The 23,986-nt window shown below is 42.7% G+C and overlaps 1 protein-coding gene, 1 non-coding gene and 1 pseudogene across 11 annotated transcripts in view; 1 reads left to right on the forward strand and 2 right to left on the reverse strand.

Annotated features, from left to right (window-relative positions):
- The window catches only part of Kiaa0232 (KIAA0232 ortholog), a 64,780-nt gene that overhangs the window by 24,854 nt on the left and 15,940 nt on the right, over positions 1-23,986 (reverse strand). For 8 of the 10 annotated variants that reach the window (XM_085836644.1, XM_085836649.1, XM_085836643.1 and 5 more), the window contains 2 exons: positions 15,978-16,472; positions 3,975-4,109 (listed from right to left, as the gene is read on the reverse strand). In XM_085836644.1, coding sequence (XP_085692770.1) covers positions 3,975-4,109; positions 15,978-16,208 — 366 coding nt within the window. In that variant the 5' untranslated portion in view covers positions 16,209-16,472. Of the gene's footprint in view, positions 1-3,974; positions 4,110-15,977; positions 16,473-18,922; positions 19,263-23,055; positions 23,350-23,986 lie in introns of those variants that run through there. The other 2 variants (XM_085836645.1, XM_085836648.1) reach the window with 2 other exon arrangements.
- LOC115031159 (U6 spliceosomal RNA) lies at positions 9,618-9,721 on the reverse strand. The gene has a single exon (XR_003836782.1). It is a non-coding gene; the product is annotated as a U6 spliceosomal RNA (small nuclear RNA).
- On the forward strand, positions 14,900-15,021 carry LOC115031216 (small nucleolar RNA SNORA17; annotated as a pseudogene).

The raw sequence follows: 23,986 nt of genomic DNA on the forward strand, positions 1-23,986 counted from the left end.
TATCTCAACAAAACACACACACACACACACACACACACACACACAAAGAATATACAGGAAGAAGGGAACATAGTGATAGGAAAGGTTGAAAGATTCAATAGTGTCTTAGGGTTTTACTACTGTGAACAAATACTATGACCAATGTATCTCTTATAAGGACAACATTTAATTAGGGCTGGCTCAGAGGTTCAGTCCACTATCAACAAGGCAGGAGCATGGCAGCATCCAGGCAGGCATGGTGCAGGAAGAGCTGAGAATTCTACATTTTCATCTGAAGGCTGCTAGAAGACTGGCTTCCAACCAGCTAGGATGAAGAGTCTTAAAGCCCACACCCAGTCACACATCTACTCAGACAAGGCCACACCTCCTAACTGACTGAGGGGAGTGCCACTCCCCAGGCCAAGCATATACAAACCATCACAATTAGTAAGAGAATAAATATTTCAAAGATGATAACTACAATAACTCTTTAAGGATGAAAAGACTGAATATAAAAACAAAATTTCAAATGTTGAAAACAAAGTTACAAAACAAATACTCACTGCCCTTTATGTGAGACTGGAGACTGTGAAGTAACCCTAAGTGAGGAAAGCAGGCGTTGGGAGGAGAGGAGGGCAAGAGGCTCAAGCTGAGAGCGCTGTATAACTGCCCTCATCCTGCTCCCGGCACAGGCCTGTTTCCATGTCCTTTGCTAATGAACTTGCAGGGTTTTAGAACAGCCCCTCCCACTTTCCTCAGGGCCTCACTTTTCATTATTTGAACGATCAAGAGTTTCTGCAGAACAAGAGTTTCTGCAGAAAACTCAATTTTCCACCTTTCCTAGAGAGAGAAGCTCCAGGCTCCATACACAGCATGAATGTACTCTCCTATCTAAGGCCTCTGAAGCCCACAGCTGCTCAGTGAACCTGCACATTCAGCCACCTGCCCTCAGGCTCCCAGGAGGTGCCCACACTTCCTCCACCAGATGGGTACCTTCCTGTTGTTCCTTTCGCCAAACACAGGAAACTCCACTTCCAGGGGTACTCAGACCACAGACTGTCTTCTTTTTCTTTACACCCCCCCCCCCCCCATCCACTCTGGTCAGCTCTGTCCTCAATACAGAGCCCAACTGGGTCATCTGCCATAGGGCCACTATAACAGCTGCTGCTTTACCTCGCTTTCCCAGTCTCAATGTAGCACAGGATGTTCTCCAACCCTCGGTCCCCTGCCTCCACAGAGGTTCTTCACCAACTTTACCTAGTCTGTCTGCACTTTGCCCAGGTAGTCAGTTCATCACTGGCCAGTCCCTAGGCAGCAGCCATAAGCTATAAGCATTAAGTCATGCCGTATTATCCTGTTCTCCAAACCCTCCAATACTTCAGAGTTTCTCAGAAGAAAGCCAAAGACTCTTAGACCATACATACATCAGTTCCAACCAAGCACCCAGGAAAAGAAGACCAGTCTCCCAGACAGGGTTGGCTGGGACCACACCGCACCTTGAGTGTTCTCTGCTCCTGGCCTGGTTGTCGTCACACCTCTTATAATGTGAAAACGGTAACCAGAAAGCAAGTTCACACTTTTGTCACTTTATTAACCCACATCTGTGATTGTCTACTCACACCATCTTTCTCTGCTGTCTGTACACCACACTTCTTCACAGTAGGAATGGACACACGCATTGGATACTCCAGAAGTCATGATGAGCTGGGGCTAGAATGGCCACTTTCACCACATGTATGCTATAGTAAAGGTGGAATTCACAAAGAACAGAATGGCCCCCAAGCAGGGAAAAAGGCAATGGGAGACTTTAGGTTATTAGGAACAATGGCTTTCTCTGTTTAAAGTTCACACTTCTTAGATCAGGATCCTCTTCCAGCCCATAGATTCAGTGAGACATTCCTGTATCTTATCCCTATACTCTATTTAAAAAAAAAAAAAAAAAATTAGATGAAGGTTGTTCTTGCTCTGAGTAATGCAATGGTAGCTATGATAGAGCTATATATTATGGTCTGGATCTGGAAAATACTTCAGGGGCTCATGTGTATGAGAACATCCCCCTGGCTTGCAGTGCCAAACACAGTTATGGAGCCTTTGGAACATGGTGCCCATGAGCAGGCTTGTGAAGGCTTCTAGCCGGACCAAACTTTTGTCTCCTTATATTCTACAAAAGCTAACACACCAAGCCTCAAGTTCTCCTTGCCCCACAATCTTCTCCACACCATGCCTTTGCCACCATTGATATAATGCAATCCCCAAAACCCTGAACCAAAGCTAACACTGGGGCTGCTAGATTCTGCAGTGCCCTGACTTCGGGGGAGAGTAACCAGCACTGTCCACAGAACCCACAGCACAAGAGCAGTGACTTCAGGCAGTTTATAATTTTAAAAGTCCAAAGGGAGGAAGAAAGAAAAAGAGCTGGGAAGAGGATTCCCATGATGGAAGAGCTCTTAAAGAGAAGACAAGAAGAAACACCATCCTTACTTCCAAAGAGCATAGTCAAATTAAAAATCTAGGGTTAGCGGTTGTGACCCAGGGCGATGCGCTAGTGTGGAGGATACTGTGTTAGTCAGAGTTCTCTAGAGTCACAGAACTAAGGAAATATCTCTATATAGAGGGAATTTATTGTGATAAGTTATAGGCTGTAGTCTAACTATCTTAACAATGGTCAGCTGTGAATGGGAAGTCTAAGAATCTAGTAGTTGTTCAGTCCTACAGGCTTGTTTCCCCTGGTCTTCTATATAAGCTGGAGTCCTGAAGAAGTAAATCCAACAGATGTGCTACCAACTAAATGCAAGCAGGCAAAGAACAGGGAATCTTCTTTCTTCCAATGTCATATAGGTCTCCAGCAGAAGGTGTGGCCCAGATTAAAGGTATATACCACCATGCCTGGATCTGAAACTTGTTTTGCCCCAAGCTGACCTTGAACTCAGAAATCTCCTGGAATTAGAGGCCTGTACTACCTTGACAGGACCTAAGCTTTTCATGGCCACTATCCTCAAGAACTCCATGCCAAGATCCAGGTCAAAAACTTTTGTCTTCCAGCCTCAAGATCTGGATCACAGGTGAGCTCTTCAATTCTGGGTTATAGTTCATTCGAGATATAGTCAAGTTGACAACCAGGAATAGCCATTACAGATACCCAGGCAGGAAAGCAGGTTTTTACAGACAATTGTAAGTTGGCTGAGAACACAGTGGGAGATAGGTGTAAGAGGACAGGGCAGGGACTGGGACAAGAACTATCACAGAGCAAGTAAGGCATGCGCAGCAGATACAGCGCAGCAGATATAGCCAAACAAATAAACTACACAGGTCATCAAATGAAGCAACCTGCCAAGCACAGCACTGGATACAGCACAGGACACCTTGGTTCAGTCTAGAGGTTGGGACCCTCTCAACCCAACCTTCCACTGTGACAGTATTTAAAACTTCACCATCTCACCACAAAGTTAGATTTCAAAGGTTTCATCTTAAGAGTGGGTGACAAAATAGTATTTGTTTAAACAGATGATCACATTCTAAAGCAAATTTAGCAGAATATACTTTTATATAAAGATATTTTAAAAATAAAGTAAAAGCACATTTTCTAAAAAAAAGAAAACAAATCTGAGTTATAAACAAATATGGTACTCAGGACATAAGAAATTCTAGCCTACTTCTAGAAATATATCTAAAAGAAGCAAACACACCACAGAGGCCCCACATAGCATCCAGACAGCACAGTGAAAATCAGGTCTAAGTCAGCTACCGAGAAGTGATCGCTATGTTACAGTGCTGCTGTAATACTATTTGATGAAATTCAACAAGATGAAATAAATGGTTGGTTGGTTGGTTTGTTCTTGTTTAAAGGCATAGAGTTCGGATACATGGCTCAGTAGAGCACTCTCAAAGACCTGAGTCTAAAACAATGGTGTATCACTAATTAGACTGCTACATACAAAGATATTTATATGTATCCCCACCCCACTCTCCCCAAGCATGAGAAGGCAGGAACTTACTTCATCAGAAGCAGAGCGCAGACACTGGACAGCAGCCTGCTTTTTCATCTCCTCCAGCGTTAGATCAGAACACTTCTTCTTACTCCTTCCCCATTTCTTATAAGCTCCTTTCTCCCAGCCCAAGATGTCATTCTCCTGCAATGATATTGCACCAGGTTAGATGACTAAGACTAGAAAACAAGTTTAAGGAGCCCTGCACATAACAGCTTACACGTACCATCAGTTAGGGTTATACTGCTGTGATCAGACACCATGACCAAGGCAAGTCTTATAAAGGACATTTACTTGGGGCTAGCTTACAGGTTCAGAGGTTCCATCCATTATCATCAAGATGGGAGCATGGCAGCATCTAGGTAGGCAGGCATGGTGAAAGAGGAGCTGAGAGTTCTACATTTTCATCTGAAGGCTGTTAGTAGAATACTAGCTTCCAAGCAGCTAGGGTAGGGGTCTTAAGCCCACGCCCACAGTGACACACCTACTCCAAACAAAGCCACACCTCCTAATAGTGCCACTCCCTGGGCCAAGCATATACAAGCCATCACATGTCCATTTCCTACTAAATATTCACTCACAGATGAGCACCTTAGAGCTCTGCATTCACTTGGAATCTGTTTAGATTATTCATCTCAGTAACCTGACTCCGTGCAGTGGTAAGAATGCTAACTGGCAAACAAGTCAGCTCATGCTTCTGCATAAACAAAACTCCAGTAGAAACTCTATGCTATACACTAACTTCTCCAATAGAAATTCTATGCTATACACTAACTTCTCCAATAGAAATTCTATGCTATACACTAAACTCTCCAATAGCTCCTACTTTGCAGTAAATATTCAGATTATGGTAAGGTTTTACATCTTACCACTAAATCTACTTCTGGGAATTCCTAAAGAAATAATCACTAATGTAAAAGATGTAATATAAGAATTTAATTATTAAATTCCCATTCCTCTGTCTTACTGTCTAAAAAACACCCAACAGATGTAAAACATTTTATAGGGATTGCCAGTTTTTTATTTTCCCTGGCTTATGTATGTCAGAATGAAAATCTAAAGTCAATTTCAGAAGCAAGAAGGCAGAGGGGTTCATAAGCCATGACACCACCACACAGAAAAACCCTGAAAACTAGGTGTGCTTTGGTTAGTTTCCCACGTGCATTTAAAGGAAGCCGCATTTAAAGGATTTGTAGTAGTGCTTGCATAATTTTGTATCTGACCATTACCCATGACACAAATTCTTTGGCTATATACCATTGCAATATAAGTTTACTTAGCTCTTTCCGTAAAGCAGAAATTTATAAAATCGTTTTCTATTCCTGTGCTAATCTGTTTTGCTTGCAAGGCCCTTCATTTGATAAAGTGATTAGACAATAGAAAGACAAGATGTGAAAAGAGCAGACAGGGCAGATGATGATGTGGAATGAGGGACGTTCCTATTCAGAAGGGCCAGGTCTCAGGAAACGAACAAAGCAAATGATAGGCATGGGCTATAGAAGGAAAAGAACCACAACTATACAATTCAAACCATCTTTGAAAAGAGCAGAATGCAAATTATCAACTGCTAACCCAATTTTCACTTTGAACCAAAACATTAAAGTGACTCTTAGGCTGCCAAATATGAGAAAGAGCAGACGGTCCCTGTACATCTCACACACTCAGAACCTCAATGGGCATTTGCTGGCCATGTTTTTAGATCTCATTTTTTAGATGAATGATATTTTACCTATTTTCCAAGGAAACAATTCTGTTGGCCAAATAAGAATGGCCAGTATTTCCACTTATTAACTGTGTTTAGCTGAACTACATCTGAAACCCAACACTTCTTATCTCTATCTTCTGGAAACAGAATGTGTACTATAACAAGAGCATGGGTCAGACCCTTAACAGTCTTGACTCAAAGTTTCGTCAAGAATGACAAACGTGCTCTAAGCTCCCGTGGTCTGCACTGTATTTAAGTAAAATAAGATAAAGGCAAGTCAGCAGCTAAGAGACCTGGTTGCCCCTCTGGAGGACCTGGGTTTGATTCCATCACCCACATGGCAGCTCACAACCATCTGTAACTTCAGTTCCAGGGGATCCAATGCCCTCTTCTGGCCTCTCTCAGCACCAGGCACGCAAGTGGTACATAGACATACATGATGGAAAACATTCATACACATACAATAAAAAAATAGGGGGGAAGAAAAGAAAGAGGACATGCAGGATCATCATTTGTAAAATGGACAGAGCTTAGTTCAATCTGGGTGGAGATTACCTTTCCTCTTAAAGAGCATTCAGAGCCTGAAATCTATTACAGCTCAGCAGAGGTGACATACACTCAGTAGTATGAACTGCAAACTCACAAGGACAATCTGAAAGCATGTGTCAAACACCTTAAGCATGTACTTCAACCACTAAATCTACTTCTGGGAATTCCTAAAGAAATAATCACTAATGTAAAAGTTTAGCAAAGCTATGTTAATTTTATCACTGTCAATAATGGCAAGCAAGGGAAGATACCTTCAATGTCAAATAGGAGAGCAATGGCTAACTAAGCTGTGATTCATGCACTGGACACTGGACACTGGGCAGGGAAGCTACTAAGGGATCTGAAATGAACTGACACGGAAAGCTATGGTAAGATAATAGTTTCATACAATGTGATCTTATTTTAGTTTTTGCTTCTCTGTGCCCACCCTACTCCCAACAACTGAGAAGAATGTTATAAATAAGTTCCCAAGGAACAAGATCTTTATCATATATACTGTCTTGAGTCGTATCCAAGCAAGAAAGCTTTACATTCAAAGCTTCTAAGTAGACAGAAGTAAGAAGAGGCCTGAACCTGGTATCTGGCAAGTCTTAGGTTTATGTCTGGCAGGCCTTTGTACCTGGAGAAAAAGCCATCTTCTTACAGAGTGTCTTCCCTTTGGCATCAGGTCCCACACTGAATTCAACAGCACCTCCACTAGTTGGAGTGGTACAGTGTAGCAGGAGGAACTGAGCCAACCATTCTGAGATGGCAATCATTAAAGAAATGCTTAAGAAGCAGGTTCCATTTTTGGTCTGGGAGATAAAGGTTTCCAAGGGGCAAAGTCATTAATGCAGTTAAACACTGACTACAAGTCTAGCCAGTTGAGAGGGCAAATGTGCAGAACAATGTGCTAACTCAAGGCACAGCAAATATGCTCTTCTGTAGGAAGTCTGTCTAAAAATATCTATAGGTCAAAGAATAGATAATTTAAGGAAATAACAGAAAAAAAGAGAAATATTTCCAAAATTTGTACTGATGAAATTTTAAATCTTAATTCAGGAACAATTCTGTGTACTAATAAGAATGTGATTTGTAGGCTGGGACCATAGCTGCAGGGGCTCTAGCAGAGAGGTCCTAGACTCCATCTTTATTCTAAAAGATAACTAACTCATCGGGAAGAAGAGAACATTAGACTGATGGGAGTTCAAAGTGAGCATTTCCTACACATGAAAACCAACAAGCCAATCCAGGCATAGTCACAAAAGCTTGTGGTCCCAGATATCAGATACTCAAAGGCTGAGGTAGGAGGATGACTTGAAACCCAAGAGTTGCAGGCCAGCCTGGGTAACAAAACAAGACTATTTCAAGAAAACAAAATAGAATTGACCACAAATATTCAGTTCTAAAAGTGATTATTTTTCCCTTTCCAGAAAGATACAAATCTGGCAAGATACACATAAAATAAACCATTTCAGAAGCCTGGTATCATGGCACATATCTTTAATCTCAGTACTGAGGAAACTGAGGCCGGAGGATCATGAGCATTGGGTCAGCTTGGACTATTGAGTGAGACTGTCTCAGAAACAGAAACACCACCAGTGAGATGATGGCTCATTGGGTAAAGGAGGCTGCTGCTGAGCCTGAGGCCTGAGTTGGATTCCTGGGAGTCATGGCATGGGAAGAGACAACCAGTTCCCGAAAGGTGTCCTCTGATTACACACATGGACTGTGGCACGCCTGCCTCCAAACACACACACACAAACCAACAAAGTAAGGAAGGAACCACAAACATCCATACATACCACCTTTTTAGGTTAGGTATCACACTGACATAACTCACATAATTAAATTTTTGTTTAATTTTGGTCAGGGATTGTGATGGTTTGTATATGCTCAGCCCAGGGTGTGGCACTGGTGTGACCCAGTTGGAGTAGATCTAGTTGGAGTAGGTGTGTCACTGTGGGTGTGGGTTTTAAGACCCTCATCTTAGCTTCCTGAAAGCCAGTCCTCCACTAGTAGCCTTCAGATGAAGATGTAGACCTCTCAGCTCAGCCTACACCATGCCTTCCTAGATGCTACCCTGTTCCCACCTTGATGATGATGGACTGAATCTCTGAACCTGTAAGCCAGGTTATAACCCATTAAATGTTGTCCTTTGTAAAACTTGCCTTGGTCATGGTGTCTTTTCACAGCAGTAAAAACCCTAAGACGGGGCTGGCGGGTAAGAGCACTGACTGCTCTTCCAAAGGTCCTGAGTTCAAATCCCAGCAACCACATGGTGGCTCACAACCATCCGTAATGAGATCTGACGCCCTCTTTTGGAGTGTCTGAAGACAGCTACAGTGTACTTACATATGATAAATAAATAAATTAAAAAAAAAAAGATTAAAAAAAAAAAAACCCTAAGACAAGGATAGGCAACCCAGAGCCTGTACATACAAACATTTACTTTTAACATGATTCAGGTTTTGTTTTGTATACCAAGAAAGCTACACCACAGACATCACTATTTAACTTTAAACATTTCCTCAACCTAAAAGGAACCCCGTGCCTATGAGCACTTTCCATTCATGCACAGCCCTGACTGTGCCAGATGCTAACAACAGAGTCATGTGATGCCTGCCCTTTGGTTTAGCCTCCCATTTAACAGGTCTCCAATGCTCATCCATGCTGTAATAACATGGATCAGTGTTTTACTCCTGTTTAGGACCAAATTAATACAAACTGTATGGTTGGAGTGTGTTTTGTTTACCTATTCATCCACAGATGTTTATTGAAAGCTATTTTCACTTTTAGCTAGCAGCCACATTGCTTTGGACACACAAATACAAGTCTTGGCATAGACACTGATTTTCAATGCTCTTCTGTATAGATAGAAGATAGACAGACCGGCAGATGATAAATAATTAAACAGACAGACGTATTAGACTACATTTGAACTGTGTTTAATCTCTGAAGACCTACTTGGTTGTTTTCCAAAGCTGATGCTATACAATCACATCACCACCTTGCCATCATCTGTGACTGTGCTCTTTACTGTCGCCACCTTGTAGTAACAACTGAAGCTAACTCCTTCCAGTGGACTGAGTCTTCATCAGCACATTGTCTCTGACAAATGTACCTTGGGGCCTTTCTCTATGCAAGAGGTCCTAACCTACCTGCCTGCACATCTTTCAGAATATGACTTGCCTCTTCACCTCCATAATAGTATTATCTGAAGTGCCAAAGGTTTTACTTTGGTAAGGTCTGATTCATTTATACACCCTATGGATTCGTACACTTCTATCTCACATCTAAGCCACCACTACCTAACCCAAGGTTTTAGCCCTTATATTCAAGTGTCTGGTCTACTGTGAGCTAACTTTTCAATGTGGTAGGAGGCAAGAGTTAAGCTTCATTTTCTTTTTTAGTGACATAAAAAAACAGTATGCTTTATGAATCTACATAGCATCCCTGCACAGGGGCATCTAATCTTCTCTGCATTGCTCCATTTTATTGCATGTGCTGCTGAAATGAACACACCTTCACTCTCTGTTTGGTGCTGGGGCCTCAGGACCATTAGCTGAAAGAATGTTCTTTCCATATTGCTGTTAACCACAGACAAAAGGGCTCTCAATGACTTAAGGCTCATAGTCATAAGCCAGGACTAACCTATCTTATCAGACCCCGTAGGAAAATCTGGAATCAAGAAGTAAACCCTCTCAAGTTGCTGTCTTTTTGTTTGTTGCTTCCAGGGATTTGGGGCTATTGTGCAAACTATGTGTTTCCATATAAATTTTAGGACCAGCATGTCTCTCTCTGTAATATAAAGGTGGCAAGGGCTCTGATAATGACTGGTGAATGTAGAGATCAGTCTTCGGAGTACTGTCATCTTTTCTTTTTTTATTTTTAAGATTTATTTATTATATGTTTTCACCTTGCTCTCTTCAGACACACCAGAAGAGGGCATCAGATCCCATTACAGATGGTTGTGAGCCACCATGTGGTTTCTGGGATTTGAACTCAGGACCTCTGGAAGAGCAGTCAGTGCTCTTACCACTGAGCCATCTCTCTAGCCCGAGTACTGCCATCTTAATGATAATGAGTTTGTTCATTATGAACACATTTTCCCATTCGGCTTTTGAGGTCTTTACACATTTAATGCCTTCTTACACAAGTCTCACACTTCTGCTAAGTGTATTCCTAATATTTTGTCTTTGAAACTACTATAAATGGAACTGTTTTTAGGATACCCCCCGTATCTGTCTCTCCCCCATTTCTTATTTTGTTTTGTAATACTGGGGATGAACCCAAGGCCTCCATACACTAAGCAAGTGCTCTGCTACTGAAATGTAACCCTAGTGCCAAGTGCCCCGCCACACCAATCCAGATATCCATTCCTTATCGGGCATCTTATTGGCTAGTGACTAGAGATAGTTTGACTCCTTTCCAATACGAATGCCTTTTCTTCTTAACTGTCCTGTTAATGGCCAGTCATACATAGGATTTTATGTATTTTATCTTTGATAATGTCCTCAAACAGATACTATCAAATTCTGTCATTACAGCAAGGCCAAGTTTGCTTATTTACAAGGTATTTGTAAAACCAAATCTTTCCCTGACGCCTCCGTGTTAATACACAGGTGTGCTGTTGAAGCACACAAAGAAGCTTAGCATGATTTACGACTTAAAAAAATCTGTTGAAAGTTTTACTGCATTACAGACACGCAGAGTGTTTACCCTCTAAGTTTCAAGTTGAATTCACTAGAAAACATAAAACCTGTAACAAACGCTACATAAAAATACAGCATAGCACATAGACCTTTGATTTCTGTTCTTTCCACTGATTTCAAGAGCTCTCCCACTCCATATTTTTGTTTTACATATTGTATAATGTATTACAAGCAATTAAACATTTTATTAAAATGAATTAATATTTTAAAAACAATATAGTAAAAAAAAGACCCCAAAATCCTTCTATTTTATACTGAATATAAATGCTCCCACTGCTGAGTTTATGTGGAACTGGCCTCAGGGAAGTCACCTAGCTAGCTGCACATGCAGAAGTAGGGCTGGCCCTTGCTTGGTTTGTTTCCAAGCTTCAGTGTAACTGGGGCTTCTGCTCTGACTCTCTGGCTGCCTCTTCCTTCCAGCTTGCTTCTGACCTAGCTCTCTGTAGAGCAGACGGTGGGGACACTAGGCATCATGTTCTCACGCCTCTCTTGAGCAGATCCTTGAAGGCAGGCCTTGACTCTTCGCTTTTAGTCATCTAGGGCCTGAAGTGGGGCAAGGGTATAAAGAAGTAGGGACGATTTTGAGAATGGGGGTCACTGGGGTGTGCTTTTGAAGGTGTCTGTTTCCCCACTGCCCTTCCTACTCACTTCCTCCTCTGCTCCCCAGACGCTAGACAAAGAAGCTTCCTTCCCACTGCCAGGCTTTGTTACCAGGCCACACAGTGTAAAACAATGAGACCAGCGCACCAGGGACTCAATCTCTCAAACTCCAACCCAAAACAATCTTTCCCCTTTCAGATTGTTCCTTGGGGGTGTGTGTGATGTATGTATGTATGTACATATGTGCTTATTTTGTCATAGCGACAGAAAGTTCACTGATACATACTTTTTATCTATCTTCTATGCTCCATTAAAAGTTGACTGGTTGATAAACGTAAATCAGTAGATATGGGCCAGTTTCCTTGGGGGCCTGTGGAGCAGAGGCCTTCCACAGAGGTCTCTGGTGCGAGAGCTCATGCAAAGGGAAGTGATTCCAAGCAGGGAGGGGAAGTCACTTCTGCTGCTTCTGCTGCTGCAGTTGGCTCCACCTGTCTCCACTGTGCTGTCTCAGTTACTCCACGCTGCCCTGAGCTGAGAAGGGTCCAGGTCAGGCTGGGCCAACAAGTGACCGACTAGCCAGTGAGGAGTGTAGCAGAGCTTAAGGTGGTGTTTCAGGAGAGCAGACCTCTTCCCAAGTGTTACAGCTCTTAGGACAGAAGCTCTCAGACGACTCACACACCTTTAATCCTTCCAGATAGGATTCTTATATACAGTTTTGGGGTGGGTCAGGGTCTGACAACAGGTACTTCTCATTGGCTTGGTTTGAGAGCTTGGGGAAACCTTATTTGCATGTGGGAGGCCTTGGTGCTGATGGCCACACACCTCTGTGTGTGTGTGTGGGGGGGGGGGGGGACGGTCTGTGGAAGGCTGTAGCCAGGGATCCAAGGAGCGTGGCCAAACCCTGCTATCCCTTGCAGATGAAAGTCACTTGCTGGGTCTGTACAGATCTAAGCCTGAGCTGGACTGTGGACCAGGCTGCCTGCTCACTGCTCACCACCCCACATCTACTCAAAACACTGATAAGATAAAGTGTGTTTTTTCACAGTCCTATTCTGGAAGTTAGAAGATTATCAAGTACCAAAAGCAGATGGGGCAGAAGAGCTCCTCAGGAGACTTTTAGCAGCTGCTTTTCTAGATACACTGGTGAGGTGACATAAGGTTAAGTAAGGCTCTGACTGACTTCTTCATGCTGTCTTCTTTCAAAAAGGAGATTGGGAACTGGAGGAAGAAAAAGGACACGGTATTCTAAAATACAGCTGGTGTTACCGCCGTCTGCTGCTAAGCACCCACCCTGCCTCCCACAACTTCCTGTTAACAGCCTCCTCATGAACAGAGCCGGGTGAGTCTGAATGAGACTGTGTTCCCATACTATCATCAACTTCAGGCCCTAGATGACCAAAAGCGAAGAGTCAAGGCCTGCCTTCAAGGATCTGCTCAAGAGAGGCGTGAAAACATGATGCCTAGTGTCCCCACCGTCTGCCCTACAGAGAGCTAGGTCAGAAGCAAGCTGGAAGGAAGAGGCAGCCAGAGAGTCAGAGCAGAAGCCCCAGTTACACTGAAGCTTGGAAACAAACCAAGCAAGGGCCAGCCCTACTTCTGCATGTGCAGCTAGCTAGGTGACTTCCTTGAGGCCAGTTCAGGTCAGAACTTTTAGGCACTTGTGAATAGCAACTATGACCAGCATTGAAGCTGTCTGATGATCCACTAACCTTTCACCCCATTGCTTGAAAAACAGATACCTGCTAGAAGAGACAGAAATCTCCAAGTGGACTCTTCAGGGCAACTGGATCTACTTCTATCCTCTATGTTGTCACCAAACAGAGGTTGTCTCCTCAGTGGCTCCCTAACTTCAGTGACCCGAAGTCTACATCCCCACTACCATGTAGCTCCTCCTGCTGGCTGAGGAATGCTGGTCTCTAGTCTCTAACCCACAGCAGCTGGTTCTGCAGCATCTTCCCCTGCTTGCTCTCAGCTCACAGCCCCATTGCTTATTATTTACCATATTTCCTAACCCATTCATGGACCCCTGGTATCCCTGTCCCCAAACTCTGCCCAACCCAGTGTTTTGTTGCTCTACAAACTGTCAAATGCCTTTCAGGAACCCATCCTTAGTTGTCTCTGTGCCCAATGCTGTGGGTATGTATAATGTTATAACATTTAAGCAAAATAGAGAAACTCAATCTTCAAAATCTAATACTTATCAAGACTTCTTTGTGCCATTAAAAGTATTCTTAAACACACACACAAATGTAAACAAGTGCCTCTGTAAGATTCAAAGCCTATTACAGCTCTTGCAGAGGACATGGGTCCTCTTCTTAGTACCTACATCAAGTGAGTGGCTTACACATCTAACTCTAATTCCAGAGGATCTGACGCCTCTAATCTCCTCAGGCACACGCTCACTCACACACACACACACACACACACTCTCTCTCTCTCTCTCTCTCTCTCTCTCTCTCTCTTTCTCTCTCTCTCTCTCTCTCTCTCACACACACACACACACACACACACTCACACATACACACACACATACACACACACACACACACGATTAAAAACAATTTTTAAAAAATATAAACAAAAGAGCTACGAGGTAGTTCAGTTGGTTGGGTGCTTGACTTAGCATGCAGGAAAGCCTGGGCTCAATAATAGCCATTACATGAACTGGGTATGGTGGTGTAGTACTATAATCCCAGCACTTGTAAGGTAGAGGCAGAAAAACCAGAAGTTCAAGGTCATCCTTGGTTACACAGTGAGCTCAAGGCCAGCCTAGGTTACTATGGACTTAAGCTCATGCCAGCAGCATTAGTTCTGATGCTGCTCTGCCGTGCACATTCCTCACATATATTCCTTCATTTAACATCTTCCATCAACAGTTCATGCTCCTGTGGGTAATTCTACATATACCTAATGGGTAGTTTTAATTTTAAACACAAATTGTTTCTATCACCATCCCTGGGGTTGGCAGCTGCAGGATACTGGTTTCTGAGCCCTGTGTTCTTGAAGAGCATCCCAGTTTGGGTTCTATTGCCCACGTTGAGTGTCTCACAGACTGTACCTCTAGCTCAGAGGTTCCAAAATGCCCTCTTGGGTATTCACATAAATAAAACAGAATACAAATAAATTTAACAATAAAATTGGTTTTTTATTTGACCTTCCCTTACAAGCCATGGTATTCTCTGCCTTACAGCTAAGTAGAAAAGTATTTTTGGCAACTGGGGAGATGCTCAGTGGAAAAAGCATTTGCTGGAAAAGTGTGAGGACCAGAGTTTAGATTTCCACAACCTAAGTTAAAAGCTACACAGGCATGGCAGCCAACTGTCTCTAGGGCTTTTGTGTGAGTTTGGAAAGGTAAAGCCAAATTCTTGTCAATATAAGTTTGTTCTTCCTTCCCTAGAGTGTTACAGGTGTGGCTGCTGTGTCACATGTGCATCAGTAGGTGGCAGAGAGGACAGAGGCTATGTTCTGATCTGTGAACATCTGAATGGATGATTAGTAGCCTAGCATTCCCTGGAAACAGTGAGCCTCAGATGACCACCAGACTGGCACCAGGGGGCTGGGACAGGAAGCTAGCTTGAGTTCAGGGCCAGGGTCTCGGGGCCAGGAGCAAACCCAAGACTGAGTGGGATGGCAGGCCCCAAGAGGGAGTGAGCCTGAGACAGAAGATGATCCTCAAAGGTGCCTGCTGTTAAGCCTGACAACCTGGGTTCAATCCCTGGAACCTACAAGGTGGAAAGGAGAGTCAGCTCCTACAAGTTGTCCTCTCATCTTCACACGATTGCTGTGGCACATGTTCCCTTCCACCTCAAAAATAAATAAAAGAATATGCAAATACAGTTAATACTGTCAACTTGATACCTGAGAGGCAAGCCTAACGGTACACTTGTGAGGGACTGCCTAGATCATTAGTTCTCAACCTGTGGGTGGAAACCCCTTTGGGGGTCACACATCAGATATCCTGCATATCAGATACTTACATTATGATTCTAACAGTGGCAACATTACAGTTAGTTTTATGGTTGGGGTTACCACAACATGAAGAACTGTATTAAAGGATTACAGCATTTAGAAGGTTGAGAAACACTGGTCTACATTAAGGCATCTCTAAGAATGTGTGAAGGATTATCTTGATTGAGCTCATGTGAGAAGACCCATCTTAATCGTGGGCAGCATCATTTGCTGTGCAAAGGACCCTGGACTGAATGGCCTGGAGAGGGCAAGCTGAGCACTAGCATGGACGCATTCATCGTTCTCTGCTCACCTGGACATACCATGACCAGTTCTCTTGGGCTCCTGCCACTGTGGCTTCCCAGCCATGATGAGCCATAATCTGGACTTATAAACTCTCTCCCTTAAGTTAAGCTTCTGTTGGGGTATTTTATCACAACAACAGAATGTAACTAGACACAGACATAGTCATCATCAACTGTCGTCAGAAAACACTTAACATGCGTCAATACCTACCTGTTCCTGCAGGTCGTAGTCATAGCTGTCATGCAGCAGAAGACTGAGGATATACCGTGAATAAATCATGGCATCAATGCCACATTTCTCCAGCTCTTGTCCCAGCCAGGTTTGCACTGGGCCCAATGCATGAAGCAGCGACATGTCAGAAACAGACACAGGGCCTGGATAAGAACTTGAGGTGCTTTCAGATGGCAAACCATCCACAACAACTGTACAGACAGGGCGCATGAACTTAGGTTGCTGACATTCTTAAAATGCAAAGCATTTTCTACAGTGGACGTTCTGTTGGTATCCGGAGAGGATTTCACTCCAGCAGAAAGGAGAGGAGCTGAACATGGAGGATAGGCAGTGACCGCGCAGCAGTCAGCTCTCTACAACACAATTTCCCTCTTCAGGCATGACCAGTGAATCAACACCATGATAGCAACACACAAGGAGATGCGATTTTCAACTTTCATTTCACATTGAGGCAACGTCAGTCTCTGGCAGTCCCTGCAGCAATGAAAAAGAAATGAACACATTATATATACACACAAAGTTAGGAGGATGATTTTTATCTTATTGGTTTATTTACTTAGTTATTTATTTTGATATTTTCGAGACAGGGTTAGCCCTCTGTTAGCCCTGGCTGTCCTGGAACTCACTCTGTAGACTAGGCTGGCCCCAAACTCAAGAGATCCCTGGCCTCTGCTTCCCAAGTGCTGGCATTAAAGGTGTGAGCCACCACCACCCTGCAAGTGGGGATGATTTTTTAAAGGAAGGTATTCCTCCTTTTAAAATGTAGCTGGTAACTTGAAACAATGTTTTCCCTGTGGAGTATTTGGCATTTTAAACTGAGTGACACTGTAAAATTTAAAACTTGATATCATCTGGAATGAGAACAAAGAAGGTGATATTCTCTGCTTTTCCCCAATGACGCAAACATTCATTTCCTATCTCAAGAGACTGGACTGGTAAAATGCTTACAGAAAATCATTAGGTTCATACTTAAATTCAATGGAAACAATTAAATAGCAGTTTCTTCAAAACACTGGCAAAAACAATCTTTAAATTTAAATTCACGCTGGGCAGTGGCGATACACACCTTTAATCCAAACACAAGTGGGGCAGAAGCAGGCAGATCTCTGAGTTCAAAGCCAGCCTGATCTTTTCAGGACAGCCAGGGCTACACAGAGAAGCTCTGTTTAGAAAAATAAAACAAACAAACAAAAATATTTAGACCCACGGGTCATTATTTTGTATGGCTAGAAGCTGAGGATGGTAATCAGGGAGTTCCTAAGGCTGTATGGAAGACTTGTCTTACACAGCCACAGGCTACCCTGTCAGAGCTGCGGTGGCCTCTCCTAGCTAGACCTCTGATTCAGTGACGATCTTCCTTTAAACACTTTTCATTATGTCCAATAATGGGTTTATTGAGTAAAAAACTGTTCTTTATCTTTTGGGTTTGGGTTGGGTTTTGTTTGTTTGTTTTGTTTTGTTTTGTTTAATGCAGAGTCTAGCTATGTAGCCCACTAGGAAATGCAAACAGGGAAAGCAACACTGATCAGGCCAGTGTGCTCATTAAATTCAGCCGCCACATATAACTCAGAGCAGCATCATGAGTGAAAGGAAGACCCTCTCTACAAATGCCTGAGTTCTCTAGGTGTCAGTAAAATTTATACACATTAAATACACAGAAGACAATTCTAAATTCATTGTACAACTAGAATAAAATGTTTTACTAAGTATTTTGCCACTTACAAAAATCCTCACTAATATACTGCCTTTATTAAACTTTGAAAGGTAGTTAAATTAAAGCAAAAATTTTCTACTTTTCACCAGCTGATATTTCCCAGCTGTCTCTCAAAATTAAAACATTTTCCATAAATGATTTAATAAATGTTTGGTTCTCAGGCAAGATATTAGACAGACCACCAATTAACAATAGCCACTTGAATCAAGCTGACAAGTTACTTAGTGAAAACCAGCCAGACTGAGGAGCCCTGAAACAGTTGAAGAGGGAGCAAGAGAATTCAGGCAGCTTGAACTCACGGGAGACCTAGAGAAAGGCATGCACAAACATCAGAGACTTGCAATGAGCTCTCCTGGAGAATACAGCAGAGGACCGAAAGATCTGAGCATGTAAAGAACTAAGGCACAGTGTTGGGAGCACAAAGGTCCTTGTGCTCACAGATAAGCACTAAAGAAACCTGGAATGTTAAACACTCAGAGCTGTTTTGTGAAAGGAAAAAAATGTATAACCTGTTTTCTGCCCAAAAGACAAGAAATGGGGGGGGGGGTCTAACTGCCTAGAGTCAGTGGTTCTCAACCTTCCAATGCTGTGACATTTAATACAGTTCCTCATGGTGTAGTAACCCCAACCGCATAATTATTTTTCTTACTACTTCATAATTTCAATTTTGCTACTGTTATGAATCATAATGTAAATGTCTGATATGTAGGATACTGTAAGCTACAGGTTGAGAAACACTGGCCTCGGTAAACCCCTGTGCTATCTGTAGGGCCAGGATTTACCTGGCTCACCTAAGCTCCCACAAACAGGACCAGAGGTGGTTGATGGTCTAAATAACCTGTATGCTGTCTGTATGACCTAGACCACACCAGATCCTCCCCGAATCCCTTAAGATAACACAGGTAGGCTATATCTAGAACCCATCTTCATAGAAGAAATATACTTTGAAAAAACTTTCAATGTAATTATGCCTCTTTGTGCATGGGGGATGTATTATACTATAAAACTTTTTTCCAAGTTGTACTGTACTTAAATATGTCTAATATAAACTGTCTAGTGTTAAACTATCTAAGTTTGAATCAACACCAGCTAATGAGTCATGCTGAGTCAGATTCCCTTCTTGCCTCATGCAGATCATTACTCTGCAGGGTCTGGTGGTCACAGAGACCCCCACAGCAAGGATGAATCCCTGGGAAAGATGAATCAGTACCTGATCCCCAACAGCAGCAAGCAGCACCTCCAGCCAAGCCAGGAACCTCACAACTTCAGAAGTCTGGTCTTTGTATTTGGCAAGAATTAGCCATTGTGTAAATACTGGTTTGGTTCAGCCTAACAAATCTTCTGCTGGTTCTTTTTTTGGTGGTGGTGGTAATGTCTTGAAACAGCATCTCATGTAGATCATAATGGCCTGGCCTTGAATCTCCAGCCTCCGTCTCTCTAACCTGGTCTCAGTAACCATGTCTGTCCCCAAACAAATCTTACAAGACTCCAAAGAACCAAACTGCTTTCAGTTAACTTTACTGTGGTATCAGAACAAAACTCAAAGATATTTATAGGAATTAAAAAATACCAGGACCTGGGAAATTAGAATTTACAATGTCTGACAACTATTCAAAATAGGAGACAAGAATGAGAAAAATAAATCCACTTAAATAGACTAAAAGCTGATATCTGTACTTTAATTAATATTCACTTTTTCAAAACTGATAGAAACTAAATGAGCAAGATAGTCAGACTCCAAGCACATGAGTGAAGAAAATGGCACAGCACAAAAAACCTCAAGCCTCTAAGCAACATAAAAATCCTAAAGCAGCCAGGGTGAAGCAGAGACAGTAAGTATACTAGCAAAGGTAAGGACAGCATCCGGCTCTTGTTGAAATCAGTGTGAGTGAGCAGATGATCGGGTAAGATTTGAAACACCCAGGACCTCGTCAACCTAGTACTCCATACTTACAAAACTGGCTTCCAAAGCCAAGATGAAATAGATTTCTCAGACACATGAAAATTGAACTATTCCCAACAAACCTGCCCTACAGGAAATACGAAGTCTTTTAGGCAGAAGAAAAAGCATTGCACCACAGAGGGCTGGCGAGATGACTCAGTGGTTAAGAGCACTGACTGCTCTTCCAGAGGTCCTGAGTTCAATACCCAGCAACCACATGGTGGCTCACAGCCATCCAATAATAGCATCCAATGCCCTCTTTTGGGGTGTCTGAAGATAGCTACAGTGTACTCATAAAGTAATTAAATAATTCTTTAAAAAAAAAAGTATTCCAGCACAAAATGTGGATCCCCGTAAGGAAATAAAGACAGCCAGAGATGCAGTTACAGTTACATCTGTTTCATTAGCTATCTTTGTCTTTGTTTGTTTTTTAATTCCTCTGCATAGCCCAGGCTACCATGAAACTCATTCTGTAGACCAGGCTGGCTTCCAACTCAGATATCCACCTGCCTCTGTCTCCCCAGTACTAGGACTAAAAGTGTGCACCACCACTTCATTAATTACCTTTAGGGGCCAGTGAGATGGCTTAGCGGGTAAAGGCACTTGTCACATAAGCCTGGAAACCTCAGTCCCATCCCTGAACCCACATGGAAAGTGAAGAGAACTGAGTCCTGCAAGCTGTTTCTGACCTCCACATGCATGCTGTGGCACACAGGCACATGCACACATGCATACAAACAAATGTGCAATAATTTTTTTCTAAAAAATTAAATAGCTTCTAAAATAACTAAATAAAATCAAAGGGCCAAGTATAGTGGTGTATATCTGTAACCCCTATATTCCCCAAGCTGTAGAGGGATGTCAAGTTCTAGGCCAACTCGCTGTTACGTGAGTAAGACCTTATCCTAAAACACCACCACCACATTATATATATGTATATATATATGTGTGTGTGTGTGTGTATACGTATATATATATATATATATATATATATATATATATATATATACGTATACACACACACACACAGAGGGAGGGGGAGGAGAAGGGGGAGGGAGGGGGAGAGAAAGAGAGAGAGAGACAGAGAGAGATTGAGAGAGAGAGATATTTCCCCCTCAAATCCACATCCAGTAGACACTCTCCCTTGTCACTTAAAATTCAGGGATCATATAACCTACTTAGTTAAAATAGGAAGGTTATTTCCCTTGCTTGAAGTGCAGTCTACTTCAGTTTTATCAACACATGAACATTTATTTCACAAAGTAGTGTGCATTTGTATGGACAGTAGGTAGGGTATGTATGCATGAGTGTGGAAGACAGGAGAACCTGGGTGCTTTTCCACTTCACATAGTATCCACCTTTTTAAAAATGCTTGTATCTCACTGGCCTGGCTCACTAACCTAGACTGGCTGATAATAAGAACCAGGGATTCACCACCCTCTTCTCCCAAGCACCGAGATTAAAAGGGTATACTACCACACCCTTTTTATTTTTTCTTTAGATTTATGTCTTCCATATATGTCTCTAAACCACATGCAGGTCTAGGGTCTATGGAGATAAGAAGAGGATGTTGAATCTCCTAGAAATGGAGTTACAGAGGTTGTGAGCACCCAACCATATGGGTGTAGGGAATTGATCTCAGGTCCTCTGCAAGAGCAACAAGTGCTCTAACTGGTGACCTCTCTCTCCAGCCTCCACGTTCAGTTTGTTTGTCGTTTTAATGTAAAGTGCTGAGAACCAAACAGTCCTCCTGCTTACACAGCAAACATGTGATGAATTGAGCCATCTCCCAATCACAGTATGTTTATGGCATGATATCACAAGCAACTTCTGAACTGCTTCTAGACTCCCTTGTGTTCCTGTGAAGCCATTCAGAGCAGCGGGGAAAAGACAACTATGAGAACCTAACTACTCTGGCACCAATACACTTGTTTCCTTCTGCTCCTTGACCTTATATACTTTTTGTAAGTTTCAAAGAGTTTCGGAAATAGGAGCACATATTTCTGCACCTGAAAGCTTAGCATCTCATTAAGTCCTGTGTTTAACACAGATGCAAATGTCTGCCTCCTTCCCGGCAGCACTGTCACCACACTGCTGGAGTACCATTGCACCACCCCCAGGTTACAATCAGTTTCTTGAGCTGAGTATGGCAGCATATGTTAAAATTCTAGTGTCCTGGAAGCTGGACAGGAGAATCTCGAGTTTGAAGCCAGCCTGAGCTGATACCTGTCAAAACCAACAAAAAAGCCAGTCTTTCTATCATACTAGCTACAACCACACTTTAAGTGCCCCGAGACTACATACAGCTGGTGATTACTGTGAGAATGTGGGACATTCACTCTGTACACAAGTTCTCCTGGACACTGGCTTTGACTCATTCCTGCAAACAACCATTCTGAGCTAATGACTAGTTCTCTTTCCAACAGTTTACAAGCCCTTCCCTGTGAAGACAGTGCAAATCATGCTTCGCAGCACTAAATTCCAACAGGTCAAATTACACGCTGGCAAAATGTACTTATACATGGTTCAATGACAAGGTCACACTGTATGGAACAGTAGAAACAAATGAAGCTCACTGATAGTGTAACCAGGAAAAGGGGTTCAGTTAAAATAGGGAGGTACACAATGCTGCAGAGACACAACCCTTTAAATTTTAATGTCTTAATTCAAAAGGGCTGCAATTTGGGGGTGCCACATATTCGTCTAGCTTTGGCAGGGATGCTCAAGGACATCGTTACCAAGTGTGGTCCACCTGGGACATGGGTGACAAAATGGTCATCATCTGGAATCCAACTAATCCAGGGAGAGAGATATCAACGTCTGTGCCAAAGTATGTCCTGATGCTAGAAAGTTTCTTCTTAGATATGAGTTGTTCATAGTCAGTCAGTTAAAGCAAGCCTCCAAGCCACACTTTTTAACATAGCAGTTCTCAACTTGTGGGTCTTGACCCCTTTGGGGGACAAATGACCCTTTCACAAGAGTTTTATATCAGATATCCAGCCTATCAGATATTTATATTACAATTCATACCAGTAGCAAGACTACAGTTACGAAGTAAATAATTTTATGGTTGGGGTCACCAAACATGAGAAACTGTATTAAAGGGTCAAGAACCACTGTTTTGACAGAACAGGTGTCACCAGCCACAGTGACGTCAAGGGGCAAAGTAAGAGGATATTAGTTAAAAAAAATAGCATTGTTAAAAATTACCAATCTGGAGCTGGGCGTGGTGGCGCACGCCTTTAATCCCAGCACTCGGGAGGCAGAGGCAGGCGGATTTCTGAGTTCGAGGCCAGCCTGGTCTACAAAGTGAGTTCCAGAACAGCCAGAACTACACAGAGAAACCCTGTCTTGAAAAACCAAACCAAACCAAACCAAACCAAACAAACAAAAAAAATTACCAATCTGGTTAGACAGGGGAAGTTTTAGTAGCCCAAAAAATTAAAACTGTAAAAGAAAAGAGATTCGTAAAAGAGAAAGGTAATCTCAGAAAGGTTTCAAACACTGTGAGTGCTGTTGAAATGCTCCTGCCACCAGCAATGGGAGTCGTCTGCTTCCCCATAACCCTTGCAGGCCATCATCTCTGCCAGCTCACAGGCAGCACCATCTTCACAAGGCAGTCATAGAAACTCAGAGTCTATGACATCCTTTCAAACTACTTCTGGCCTCTGGGGTAGATTTCTTCACAAATGAGGCTACAAAAAAAAAAAAAAAAAAAAAAGTGGGAACTGTGACACTCTCCATGTCCTACTTAGCAGAATGCTTAGGCCTTAGCAGGAGATTAAAACTGTGCTGAACTAATGCTTTCTGAATCCAAACAAAGAGAATAAACTCTCAAAGAGACGTTTGGGAAGTAACAATGTACTAGCACATGGGAAAACCAGCTGTGGTTACACTGTGTGTCTACCAGTAGTGGAATAAGACTGTCGACCAGGTTTTTAAACTCACCTTTTACCACCCTGCATGTACCACAGGCTCCCTCCCTACCGCCAGGCACTTTGCACAGCACTGGCAACACAAAGACAACAGCCGACAGGTTTTTTTCCCCTCCGTATTTTCCAAACTCTACTAGTAGGCTTTGGTTTTACTCTTGAGTATGCTTCTCTATTATATCTAATGGGGTGCTTCTGCAGTACAAGCCCCCAGTCTGTGTTGTAACTGGTCCTTCCTGACTACAAAGAGTGCACTGCTGGTTAACACAGTTGGTTCTCAAAGGTCTACATTACTTGCAATTGACTTTTACACAAACAGATGGCTAGATGAACAGGTAGATGGAGAGATGGCTCAGCAGGTAAAGGCACTTGCCACCAAGCCTTATGATGACCTGAATTC

The sequence above is a fragment of the Mus caroli genome, unplaced genomic scaffold (genome assembly GCF_978045245.1).
Source record: "Mus caroli unplaced genomic scaffold, Mus_caroli_1 scaffold_4, whole genome shotgun sequence".
In the NCBI taxonomy this organism is placed as follows: domain Eukaryota; kingdom Metazoa; phylum Chordata; class Mammalia; order Rodentia; family Muridae; genus Mus; species Mus caroli.